Source organism: Trichosurus vulpecula, chromosome 2, assembly GCF_011100635.1.
Source record: "Trichosurus vulpecula isolate mTriVul1 chromosome 2, mTriVul1.pri, whole genome shotgun sequence".
NCBI lineage: Eukaryota > Metazoa > Chordata > Mammalia > Diprotodontia > Phalangeridae > Trichosurus > Trichosurus vulpecula.
The window spans coordinates 117,507,058-117,520,334 of NC_050574.1; the positions used below are offsets into that span (position 1 = coordinate 117,507,058).

Below are 13,277 nucleotides of genomic sequence, written 5' to 3' on the forward strand. Positions count from 1 at the left end.
TCTATGGTCCTGTCCAGCTTTAATATTCCACATTCTCTTTCCTAATGTTCTATGTTCTAAGCTCCCTTCCAACTCTAGCATTCGATATGCTAACATTCTGTGTTCTGTGGCCCCTTCTGACATTCTATATTCTGCTGTTCTAAGATCTACCATTCTACAATCCCTTCTGGTACTAACATTTTATGTTCTACGTTCTAACTTTGGGTTCTAAAGTCCTTTCTGCCCTGAACATTGTGTGACTCTCTAAAAAGCCCCCTCCCCTAAGGGCATTAAATTTGAGGCTGATTATATTTTTTAACGGATTTAAATACAATGTTTAGGGGAACACAGCTGTGGCACAAAGCAAGGCACTGCCATATCTCTGAGGTGGTCCTAGTAAGCTTCACTTCAAATATAAGATGCATGAGGTCAGGATAGAAAGGGAGTAGAAATGTCAGTAACTTCCCTCAAGGGACATAAGTATAATAATAATAAGTGATAATAGTTAAAAATTAGTCCCACAGTTCGGATGGTTTACAGAGGGCTCATAACCATCCTGCGAGGGATGCAGCGTAAATAATTATATTCCCATTTTTACAGATAAGGGCATGGGAGACCCAGAGAGTTAGAAGGAAGGCCCACCTAAGTGTTTGGGGCCTGCTCTGCTCACCTGCAGGTAAAGAATGTTGTCTTTAGATATGGCTTCAACCAAGTCTTTGTGGAGGGCTGGCTCGCTGTGGGGTCTGGGTGACCTGGGTTCTGCTCTGAGCCCTTCTCTGGCTCGCTGCCTGTAGAACAGCACGTAAGCTGTGTCCTTGGGAAAGAAGGAGGTGACGTTACTGACCGACTCGAAGGAGGAGAAGGAGACCCGGGTGTCATTGAACAAATACCACTGGCTCTCCAGTCCTGGGGGCTTTTCAGCAGATGAGAGTCCCACGGACCCTGGAGGGTTGACTGTGGCTGTCGCTCCCTCACGGGCGTAGCAATAGTAATGGCCACTTTCCGAAGAGATGCCGGAATGCACCACGACGCTGCAGAGGTCATAGGCTGCACAGGCCTGGCCCCGGTCCTGCTGGGGACAGCCGCCCGCCATGGGAAGCCGAAGGAACAGGGGAATGGAGACGTTGTCCAGGATCTTCTTCCGACGCATGGTCCGTAGGTCGAAGGAGAAGCGCAGAAGGGTGAGGATGAGGTAGCGGGGTCCCTCACTCAGCTCAACCACCTTCTCTGCATCCTGCAAGGAGGCACAGTGCTCACAGTGATAGCGGTTCTCAGCCGTCAGCGTCTCTGGTGACAGGAAGTAATTGAGAAGGTCTGGGACCGACCGAGAACCCTCAGGGCCACACATCTGCTCCCCAGAGGCAACCCCCTGGCTCCCCCCAGTCCTTGGACCTAGGCAACCTTCCTCTTCTTTCTTTTTCTCCTCCTTTTCTTTTTCCTCTTCCTCCTTTTTCTCTTCTTTCTTTTCATCCATCTTTTTTTCCTTCTTTTTCTCTGCCTTTTCCTTCACTTCCTCCTCTTTCTCCTTTTTCCCAATTTCCTTTTCTTCCTTCTTTTTCTCCACCTCCTTTTTCTCCACCTTCTCTTCTTCCTGTTTTTGCTCCACTTCCTTCTTTTTCTTCACCTCCTTCTTTTTCTCCATCTCTTTTCCTTCCTCCTCCTTTTTCTCTACCTCTTTGTCATCTTCTTTCTTTTTCTCTACCTCTTTTTCCTTTTTCTCCATCTTTTTCTCTACCTTTTCTTTCTCCTTTTTCTCTGCTTCTTTCTTTTTCTCTACCTCCTTCTCTTTTTCCTTTTTTTTTTCCAACTTCTCTTCCTCCTTCATTTGCTCTGTTTCTTTCTTTTTCTCTACCTCTTCCTTTTCCTTCTTCTTTTTCTCCACCTTCTCTTCTTTCTTTTGTACTACTTCCTTCTTTTTCTTCATCTTTTTCTCTATCTCTTTCCCTTCTTCCTCCTTTTTCTTTATCTCCTTTTCTTCTTCCTTCTTTTTCTTTACCTCTTTCTCTTCCTTCTTTTTCTTCATCTTTTTCTCCATCTCTTTCCCTTCCTCCTCTTTTTTCTCTACTTCCTTCTCTTCCTCCTTGTTTTTCTCTGCCTTTTGTTTCTCCTTCTTTTGTTCTACTTCCTTCTTTTTCTCTACCTCATTTTTCTCCAACTTCTCTTCCTCCCTTTTTTCCTCCACTTCCTTCTTTTCCTTTACCTCTTCTTCCTTCTTTTTCTCCAGCTCCTTCTCTTCCTCCTTTTTCTCTACCTTCTTCTCTTCTTCTTCCTTTTCCTCCACTTTCTCTTCCTCCTTTTTCTCAACCTTCTTCTCTTCTTCCTTTTGTTTCTCTACTTCCTTCTCTTTTTCCTTCCTTTTCTCCACCTCTTTCTCTTCTTCCTTTTTCTTCTCTTCCTTCTCCTCTTTTACCTTTTGATCTTTCTCATCTTCCTTCTCCTCCTTTTTCTCCCTCTCTCCCATCTTCTCCTCTTCCTCCTCCTGCTTGTTCTCCTCTTTCTCCTCTTCTTTTTTCTCTTCTTTCTCCTTTTTCTGAGTCTTCTCTTCCACCTCTTCCTTCTCTTCCTCTTTATCACTGTTCCCTTCTTTTTCTTTCTTTTCCTTTTCTTGTTTGAAGTTGCCTCTGTGGCCTCCAGGTTCCTTGAATCCAAGGATCTCAATGCTCACAACTGGGGGCAGAGCATTCCCAGCAATGCAGTGCTTTCTCTGTCTCCGGACCCCCTCAGTTCCTGGGGCCTGGGTTTTGGCTGGCGATGGAGGGCCTTGTAACCTGACATCTTCCACTGGCAGCATGACGGAGCCCAGGCGACGGCGGCGGCGGTCAGGGGGTGGAAAGGCCAGGGAGAGGTCCGTGAATGCTTCCTCTCTGGTGGAGACATTGAGGCAGCGGAGACAGCGGATCCGTGTCACAATCTTCCCACCAAACATTTTCTCTACTGCTGTTGGGCTTGGGTTTGGGTGTTCCTCTGGTGGGGAAAGTGTGTTTGATTGTTTGAGCTTCTGGCAAATTCTCTTCCCTGTTTTCTCCTCTTCATGCAATCTGCAGCAGGATTGAGGGAAGGAGGTAGGGAGTGCAGAGAAGGAAGACAGACACCATCAGGACACAGTATCTGTATGCATATACACACACATTTCAACATTCATACATTTACATGTGCATATACATAGGTGTGTACTTATGCATGTATATATGCACACACATTTATAAAATAACACCACACCATTATAAACAGCTTTACGGTTCCAGATGGCCTTGTATTATTTCAATGTATCTTCACAACAAGACTATTAGATCCATTTTATAAATGGGGAAACTGAGGCTCAGAGAGAGAAGAAATAAATGATTTACCCAAATTAGTAAGTTTCAAAGTGGAATTCAAATTCAAGTCTCTGGACACCTAGTTCTATGTTCTTTCCACCTACCAAAGCCACCTCTGTCACACATACACACTTAAGCTTTCAGATATACATAATCCTATAACTGGATACAGACAAGAACACACAAAGTCACAGAATCACAGTGACAGCTGACAGGGCCCTTGGGGTCCTGAATGGGAGAGCTGGGAGGGATGGACCATAGAGCTCATCTGCTAGTCTTCATTTTACAGGTAAAGTAACTGAGACCCAGAGAGAGCCTTGCTAGCTGCCAGTCCAGGTCCTGAAGCTGGATCTTCAGCCTTCTAGTCTGGGGCATTTTTTGTTCTACCACCTTGTACCAGCATATGCACAAACATATCCACATAGCCACAGATAACTCCCTTATACACGTGCCTCTTCATACACATGCAGATACAAGCGTTATATACATAAATGTACACATAAGGCACACTCATTCATGTCCTGAGTTATTAATTATATACAGCCATTCAGACACACAAATACATGCACACATAGTCATCTTTACATAGTCACACTTTTGAACACACAGCACATTTGACTGAGCATTGAATACTCAATTCTATCTATGGTCCCTAAGCAAAGCCAGTCTTTAGAGTTCTACTTTCTCAGTTCTTCCCTCACCACCGCTCCCACTTCCCCCTAATTCTGTTTCTTAGAATTGCTCCAGCCTCCTCCTTCAGTTTTCTAATCTCTCTTCCACAGCCCTTCCATTTCTCTGAGGCCAGATGCTTGTTCTTTCACCCTCAACACAATGGGCCCCACAATCCAAGCACTTTCTGAAGCTGGGAGAAAATCCCCAGGGAGTCAAGCTGTCACGTCCCCTACCCCCCTACCCTAGTCTGATCTATTCTATCAGAAAATAATCTAATCTCAGAATCCAAAGGGATCTCAGAACATCTAGTCCAACCCCCTAGCTGAGCAAGAATCCCTTCTCCAGGATCTCCAAATGGCTATCCAGCAGTTCACTGAAGCAAGGGTGGTCTGAGGCAGCACCTTTCACTTTGGACAAGGCCAATTGTTAGTAAGTTTTTACTTATACTGAACCAAAATGTGCTTTTCTGCAACTTAAAAAGAACCTCAAGGTACATCTAGTCCAATCTTCTCATTTTACAGAGTCCCAAAGAAGGGAAGTGACGTGTTTATAGTTAAGCAAGGAGTTAACAGCAATTAGGATTTGAACCTTGGTCTTCCTATTCCCACTTTCTACTCCAAATCCAGGTCTGGGTCTGAGGACCTGGCACTCTCTCTCCCTCTCTCCTCTCCCTCTCTCTTCCCTCCCTCCCTCCCTCTCTCTCTCTCTCTCTCTCCTCTTTTTCTGTTTCTGTCTCTGTCTCCTCTCTCTCCTTCTCTCTCTCCCCTCTTTTTTCTGTCTGTCTCTGTCTTCCTCTTCTCTCCTCTCTCTCTGTCTTCCTCTGTGCCTCTCTCCTCTCTCTCTCCCCTCTTTTCTCTCTTTGTCTCTGTCTCCTCTCTCTCCCTCTCTCTCTCCCCTCTCTTATCTCTCTTTCTCTCTGTCTCTCCCCATGACCCTTCCCTTACCGATCCAGGAGATACTTCAGGTACTCGGAGCAATCCTGCTGGGCACCAGGACTGAACCAGGGCGTCCAGGAGGCAGACAGGAAGCTCTCGGGAGAGACTGCAGGCCGCTAGCAGCAGGGGAAATAAAAAAAAGATCTGAGAAATGGGGGCCTCTTCCTAACTACCCATGCTCCAGGGGCCAGGCCCCTCTGCATCCCCCTCTGCCTCCTAGCCATCTCCTTCTTCTCAGTGTCCTTAGGAGGCTGTGTAGACTAGGGCAAAGAGCACAGGATTCGAAGCCCCAGCTTTGCCACTTCCACCCTGGGTGAAGCAGTGTGGTGGGGCAAAAGGAGCTTAGGTTTGGATGTGACCAGGGGGGTTTTTAAAAAGAAAAAAAATTGTCTTGCTTAAATACATATTTTTTTTTGTCAAGAGGGTTTTTTCTCTTAATTATTCAATGTTGGGGGAATTGTAAGGAAAAGAAAATATTTGCTTGTTAATTGGAAAAAAATAATAAAGTTAAATTTTAAAAGAATTCAATAGGACAAAAAAATTAAAAGAAGATAAAAGCATGCCCAGGGGTGGTGATGCGTGCTTGTAATTCCTGCCGCTGGGGAGGCAGAGGCCGGTGGATCACTTGAGCTTGGGAGTTCTGAGCTGACAGTCTGTGATTCTTTCCAGAGGGCAGAACTGGGAGCAATGAGCAGGTGCAAGGGGTTGGATCCCCACTAGATGGAAGATTGAAGCTGTCTGTCTAAAGACAGAAACAAGGGGTTGCCTCAAGGAAGTTAATTCCCTGTCAATAAAGGTCTTCAGGCAGAGGCTGGATGGCCGTCTATTGGGAATGTTGTAGAGGGGATCTTATTCAAGTATGGGTCTGTTACTTTCCAGCCCTGAGATCCTATCACTGGTCCATTCCACTGCTCTTCAGATCCAGAGGGTGGGAAGGAAACAGGAAAAAAAATTCAAGTCTCACATCTTCCCTGACCACATTATATCTCTTCAACCTTACTGCACACATAGCAATTAAACATTTTAATTAATCTAATTCATTTATTTAAGCAATTAGCATCTCACACAGACTCCTCATCCTGGAATATCCATGCTATCTGCCACCTTGTCATCCAGGAATGTCCCTCTGCTATGCCAGCTCCTTTTTCCTCTTGGTGAGTTCCACCTGAGGCCTCCATTTTGTGGAAGAGTGGGGCCAGACAACCTCCATCCCTCTTCTTGTGTCTGCTTTTGACTACCTGGACTTGTACATCATGCCCCTGGGATCTGGGTACTTCTCTCCTCCTACCCCCGATTTTCAGTTCCCTTTTGTGTGTTGTGTTGTCTCCCACTATTTTTCCTCTTGCTTGTATTTTGATCCTGGTGCTTATCTCTCCCCCCTGGTGGGTTTTTTTTGGAGGGGGGAAGGCAGGGCAATTGGGGTTAAGTGACTTGCCCAAGGTCACACAGCTAGTAAGTATGTCAAGTGTCTGAGGCCGGTGAATCAGCTCCTCCTGACTCCAGGGCTGGTGCTCTACTCACTGCACCACGTAGCTGCCCCTGGTGCTTGTCTCTAAATATCATGATGCTATAATTCACACCTCTTACAGAAGCCTTCCCAGACCAGTTCAGCCCACTCCACTCTCTCTCCCTCTTACAAACTATGTCTGTATATTTGCCCAGTCCCTCCGCATGTCCCGCAGGCCTCATTGCTACCTGCCTCTGCCCCCACACCCCTGGGAGTGAGGACAGACATAGTCACCTGGCTGTGTTCGAGGAAGGCAAAAAGCCACTGCAGCTTGGTCATCAGGGGCTGGGAATTGTCTTCAGGAAGATGCAGAACACAGTGTCGGAAACTCGAAGCAAACCAGAGATATATGGGTTAGGTGAGAGACATATTGGGACCAGCCTGGTAGGAGGGGCCAGAAATGTCTGCCCTGGAGAAAAGAAGACCCAGGGGAGGTGCAACATTGATAGATGTCATCATGTATGTCAGGGACTATCACGTGGAAACAGATTTTGATTCTTTCTGCCTGGCCCCAGAAAGCAGAACTAGGAGCAATAAGTGGGAGGCAGATTTTGGTTCAGAAGAATTTTTTTTTGAGACAATCAGGGTTAGGTGACTAGCCTAGGGTCACACAGCTAGTGTCTGAAGCCAAATTTGAACTCAGGACCCCCCTGACTCCAGTGTCTGCACTCTATCCACTGTACCACCCAGCTGCTCCTCGGAAGAACTTTCTGAGAATTAGAGCCATCTGAGGGTAAGCCTCTGTTCCTGGAGGCGTTAGGATAATGACATTATAGGATGTTAGCATGGGAAACGGCATCAGGCATCATCACCTAGGTCAACAAATCCATTTTACAGGAAAGAAACTAGAGAAGGAGAGTAGCATTTAAACAGAAGTTGGGCAAACCTGTCTTGGGGATGTTGCAGGGGCAGGATTGAACTCAGTGCCCTTTGAGGTCTCTTCCAGCTCTGGGATTCTCTGATAAAGGGCACGGACAGAGATGGAAGCAAACTTAGGGGATTATATATCCAAGCTCTTCTTTTTATAGAGGAGGAAAATGAGACTCCCTCCCCCCCTCCCCCCACCCCCACCCCCCTACCCAAGGGAAGTGACTCATCAAGGTCACACAGGCAGTGACAGAGCCAAGATTCAAATATGGCTCTTCTGACTCTAAAACTCAGTTGATGGGGAGTGAGGTGGGGGGTGGGGGGGCAGGGAAGAGAGACTCCTTCTGGTGCCTTCAAATTACAGGAACTCTCAAGGATTGATCCCTTCAGACATCGAGAGAAGAGAATGCTTCTATTCAGAGCACCCAACTGGATATAATATAATTAAGGGTAGGGTGCTAAAAAGGAAGGAATCACCTGACAACAGATGCCTCCAGATATCTGCTAAGTCTCACAGAGGGTGCCATACAATGAGAGGCCGAGTACTAGACTGGGAGCCAGGAGACCCGGCCTCTATCTAGTCTTGGCTCTGCTACTTGGGCCAAGTCATTTTCCCTCTCTGGGCCTCAGTTTCTCCCTGCACAAAATAAAGGGTAGAAGCTTTAACGGTTAGGAAGTTTCCCCCTGAAATGAGCTAAAATCTGCCTCCCTGAAACTACAGTCCTCTCCCTTGCTAATTTCTATCCACAGCGCCTAGTTCTATGCTCTGGCGCCAAGCAGAACAAGTCTGGTCTGTCTCGTGCGTGTACTTGAAGACAGTCTCTTGTGGTGAAACACTCCCCAGGTCCTCTGATTGACGCTTCTTCCAGGTTGCTCACCATCCTGGCTCACTTCCCTCTGCCCCTCCTGCTAGGAGCAAAGTTAAGAAACTCCTGAAGCACTGCTTACTCAGAAGCCATGAACAGAGCCTGGATCACGCTGTTCATGTAACAGGTGTTCCCCAGGTTGATGAGGCCGATCTTGCCTGTGTCTGATTTGGCTGCCAGCCGGGGGTAGAAGCAGACCAGCTCATTCTTCTGGGAGGTCCAGGCATTCTGTCCCAGGAGCTGCTTGATCCTGTCTTCATTGGGAACATGGAGGTCCTGGGGTGGGGGCAAAGAGAGAGAGAGAAGGCACTGGGGCCAGTTCCTAAAATGCCACCCTCACCTGGGAAGCCACCCTGGCCTGCAGCCAGCCAGGCCATGGTAGCTTCATGCTCTTCTCACCAACACAGCTACATCTGAATATGCAGAAACAACCTGCAGGAGGGAAAAAAACCCTAGACCCACAATCAGGGGAGAACTAAGTTCAAATCCAGGCCTTGCCACTTACTAGCTGGGTGATCCTGGACAAATCACTCAAACTCTCTGAGTTTCAATTTCTTAATACTTGCATAAAAGAGCTCTTGTGAGTTCTTGTAGGGGAGAGGCAGTATGGTATAGTGGATAGCAAGGCAGCCAGCCTTGGAGTCAGGAAGAGCTAGGCCCAAGGCCTTCCTCTGATACATTCTGGCCATATGGACCAACTCTAAGATTATAAGCTGCATAGCAGGTATTGATCTATATTGGTAGAGAGGTACTCTGCCAATTTTAAATATAAATGGGTTATTTAAATGGCCATTTTAAATCTTATTATTATACTAAACCATTATATTATTTTAAAAGGCAGTATGGGGTAGTGGAGAGAGGCCTAGCCTTATGGTCAGGAAGCCCTGGGTTCTAGCCTATCTCTGAAACTAGAGATCCTGTAACCCTGGGCAATTCACCTGATATCTAGGCACTTCAGGATACTCTTTAAGACTGTTAAGTCACAGAGAAGTTGCCGATTTGAACCCTGGGAGGCAGTTCTTACGCTGGGGGTGTCTGATACTGATGAAATCACAATCTTCTAGTCTCTTCTAGGTCTAATATTCAGTGTTCTAAAGGGCTTTTCAGCTCTAACATTCTCTTCTAGGCCTAGTTTCTTCTAGGTCTAACATTCTGTTTTCTCAAGTCCTTTTCACCTCTAACATTCTGTGTTTAGTCTCTTCTAGATCTAACATTCTAACCGCTCAAGTCTCTTTTAACTCGAACATTCTTTGTCTAGTCTCTCTAGGTCTAATATTCTGTGTGCTAAAGTCTCTTTCACTTCTAACATTCTATGATGTAGACTCTTCTAGGTCTCACATTTTCTGTTCTAAAGTCCCTTTCAGCTTTAACATTCTATGTTCTAGAAGCTGTAGTTCTAGGTCTAACATTCTGTGTTCTAAGGTCCTTTTTAGCTGTAACATTCTATTCTAGGTCTAACATTCTGTGTTCTAACGTCCCTTTCAGCTTTAACATTCTCTTCTTGGTCTATTCTCTTCTAGTTCTAACATTCTGTGTTCTAAAGTCCCTTTCAGCTCTAACATTCTATGTTCTAGTCTCTTTTAAGTCTAACATTCTGTGTTCTGAAGTCCCTTTCAGCTCTAACATTCTATGTTCTAGTCTCTTCTAGGTCTAACATTCTGTGTGCTCAAGTCTCTTTCACTCTAACATTGTATGTTCTAGTCTCTTCAAGGTCTCACATTCTGTGTGTTAAAGTCCTTTTCAGCTTTGACATTCAATGTTTCATCTCTTTTAGGTCTAAAATTCTATGTTCTAACGTCCTTTTCAGTTCTAACATTCTATATTCTAGTCTTTTCTAGGTCTAACATTCTGTGTTCTGAAGTCCTTTCAGCTCTACCATTCTATATTCTAGTCTCTTCTAGGTCTAACATTCTATGTGCTAAAGTCCCTTTCACCTCTAACATTCTCTGTGTAGTGTCTTCTAGGTCTAACACTCTGTGTCCATTTCAGCTCCAATATTCTCTCCTAGGTCTAATATCTTCTAGATCTAACATTCTGTGTTCTAAAGTCCCTTTCAGCTTTAACATTATCTTCTTGGTCTAATATCTTCTAGTTCTAACATTCTCTGTTCTAAAGTCCCTTTGAGCTCTAACATTCTCTTCTAGGTCTAGTCTCATCTAGGTCCAACATTTGTGTTCTAAAGTCCTTTTCAGCCCTAACATTCTCTTCTAGGTCTAGTCTCTTCTGTGCCCAATATTCTGTGTTATAAAGTCCTTTTCAGCACTAACATTTTCTTCTAGGTCTAACATTCTGTTTTCTAAAGTGCTTTTCAGCTCTAACATTCTATGTCCAGTCTTTCTAGATCTAATATTCTGTGTGCTAAAATCCCTTTTACCTCTAACACTCTTTGTCTAGTCTCTTCTAGGTCTAATATTCTGTGTGCTAAAGTCTCTTTCAGCTCTAAAATTCTACATTCTAGTTTCTTTTATGTCTAACATTCTGTGTTCTAAAGTGCCTTTCGGCTCTAACATTCTATGTTCTGGTCTCCTCTAGGTCTAACATTCTGTGTTCTATAGTCCCTTTCAGCTTTCACATTCTATGTTCTAGTCCCTTCTAGATCTAATACTCTGTGTGCTATAGTCTCTTTCAGCTCTAACATTCTGTGTTCTAGTCTCTTGTAGGTCTAACATTCTGTGTTCTAAAGTCCTTTTCAGTTCTAACATTCTATGTTTTAGTCTCTTTTAGGTCTAACATTCTGTATTCTAAAATCATTTTCAGCTCTAACATTCTCTTCTAGGTCTATTCTCTTCTAAGTCTAACATTCTGTGTTCTAAAGTCCCTTTCAGCTCTAACATTCCATGTCTACTGTCTTCTAGATGTAACATTCTGTGTGCTAAAATCCCTTTCACCTCTAACACTCTTTGTCTAGTCTCTTCTAGGTCTAACATTCTGTATGCTAAAGTCTCTTTCAGCTCTAACATTCTATGTTCTAGCCTCTTCTAGATCAAACATTTTATATTTTACTAACCCTTATAGCTCTAATATACCATGTTCTAACATCCTTTGGGCCCCAACATTTTATATTCTAAAGTTCCTTCTAGCTCTAACATTCTATGTTCTAAGATTCCTTACAGGTCTAACATCCTATGTTCTGCTATTCCTTCCAACTCTCACATTCTCTGTTTTAACATTCCTTCCAGGTCTAACACTTCATATTCTTAAGTCCCTTCCAACTCTAACATTCTATATCCTAGTCTCTTGTAGATCTAATATTCTGTGTTCCAAAGTCTCTTTCAGTTCTACCATTCTGTGTTCTAGTCTCTTCTAGGTCTAACATTCTGTGTGCTGAAGTCTCTTTCAGTTCTACCATTCTATGTTCTAGTCTCTTTTAGGTCTAACATTTTATATTTTAACATCCCTTATAATTCTAATATTCCATGTTCTAACATCTCTTTTAGCCCTGTCATTCTATATTTTAAAGTTACTACAGTCTTTGATATTCTCTGTTCCTTATAAGGTCCCTTCTAGCTCTGCCATTCTATGGTCTTTGTTCTAGAGTCCCTTTCTGATCTGTGACTCTAAGTTAACAGGTATCACAGACTTCAAAAAATAAAAATAGAAAACTCAGAAAACCCTGCCCAGTTAATGTTGAGACATGAGTGTGGGGAACCCACCTTGATGGCCTCCATGACTGGCTCATATAGGTCTGGGAAGCCTGAGAAGCGAAACACCATGCAGTGAATCAGCTCAGCCAACTCCTCCAGGCAGTTTGCTCGGGAGTTGGAGTCCTCTTCTGCCAACGATGCCACCATTTTGGGGATATGAGGGAGAAGCTGTGAGGATCAGAAGAAGCTTGGCATGACTGTAGAGGCTTTGGAATGTAACAACATGGCACCAGACCTAAAGTCAGGAAGAACCAAGTTCAAATCCCTCCTCAGACACTTACTAGCTATGTGACCCTGTTCAAGTCACTTAACCTCTCTCTCAGTTTCCTCAGTCCTAGAATGGAGATAATAATAGCACCTACCTCCAGGGTTGTTGTGAGGATTGAATAAGATAATATTTGTAAAAAGCTTAGCACAGTACCTGGCATGTAGCAAGGTCTATGTAAATGTTAGTTACTATAATAGAAACCCAAGTTTCCGGACTTCTCATCCGGGCCCTTTTCAGAGCCTCAGTCTGTCCACTTGTAGGACGCGCTCTCTACCATAAAGTCCTCCTCTTACACCTCATCAAGGCACGGAGGTGGCCTGAGATCCTGCCGGGGGAGTCCAGGCTCTGCCATGCCCTGAGGAGCTGGAAAGGCTTTGAACACCAGCTCAGCGGTGGCCTGGGTATCATCTAAGGTGGGAAAAAGGCTCGTTGCCAAGTAGATGATAAAATGTTGTGACTCACAAAGACCATGCAAGGTGTGATAGGGCTGGACTTTATATCAATGGAGGGGCCAAAGTAGCAGGGTGGCGGGTGGGAAGAATAGTGCAGATTCTCTGGACTTAAAGTGAGAAGGATCTGGGCTCAAATCCTGTCCCAAGCACTGGGTGACTGTAGGTAAGACACTGTACCTCTGCCAGTCTCAGTCTCCTGATCTGTAAAATTGGGTTAACAATACTTGTGTTGCATCCTTCACAGGGCTTTTGTGGGAATCCGTGAAAAGGTAAGTTCCTCAAGAGGAGTGACTATTTAATTCATTTTATTCCTAACCCCAGTGCCTAGCACAGTATCTGTCACATGGCGATAAATGCTTGCTTGGCTGATTGTGCATGTAGGTTTGGAAACTTTTAAAGTACTACATGAAACTATAACAAAATAAGAGAATATTATAAATTATTTTATATCTTCTTTTCCTCCTTCTTCTCCTTCTCCTTCTCCTTCTCCTTCTCCTTCTCCTTCTCCTTCTCCTTCTCCTTCTCCTTCTCCTTCTCCTTCTCCTTCTCCTTCTCCTTCCCCTCCCCTTCCTCTCTCCCTTCCCCTCCCCTTTCCCCTCCCCCTTCCCTTCCCCTTCCCCTTCCCCTTCCCCTTCCCCTCCCCTTTCCCCTTCCCCTTCCCTTCCCCTTCCCCTTCCTCTTCCTCTTCTTCTTCTTCTTCTTCTTCTTCTTCTTCTTCTTCTTCTTCTTCTTCTTCTTCTTCTTCTTTCTTCTTCTTCTTCTTCTTCTTC

The 13,277-nt window shown here is 44.6% G+C and overlaps 1 protein-coding gene across 1 annotated transcript in view; it reads right to left on the reverse strand.

Moving 5' to 3' along the window:
* Positions 1-13,277, reverse strand: part of USP35 (ubiquitin specific peptidase 35) — a 54,368-nt gene that overhangs the window by 4,247 nt on the left and 36,844 nt on the right. The window contains exons 5-11 of the mRNA XM_036746372.1: positions 11,797-11,955; positions 8,226-8,419; positions 6,645-6,738; positions 4,913-5,019; positions 2,599-3,017; positions 2,180-2,244; positions 650-1,501 (exon numbers count right to left, since the gene is read on the reverse strand). Of these exons, the coding sequence (XP_036602267.1) occupies positions 650-1,501; positions 2,180-2,244; positions 2,599-3,017; positions 4,913-5,019; positions 6,645-6,738; positions 8,226-8,419; positions 11,797-11,955 (1,890 nt within the window). The remainder of the gene's footprint in view (positions 1-649; positions 1,502-2,179; positions 2,245-2,598; positions 3,018-4,912; positions 5,020-6,644; positions 6,739-8,225; positions 8,420-11,796; positions 11,956-13,277) is intronic.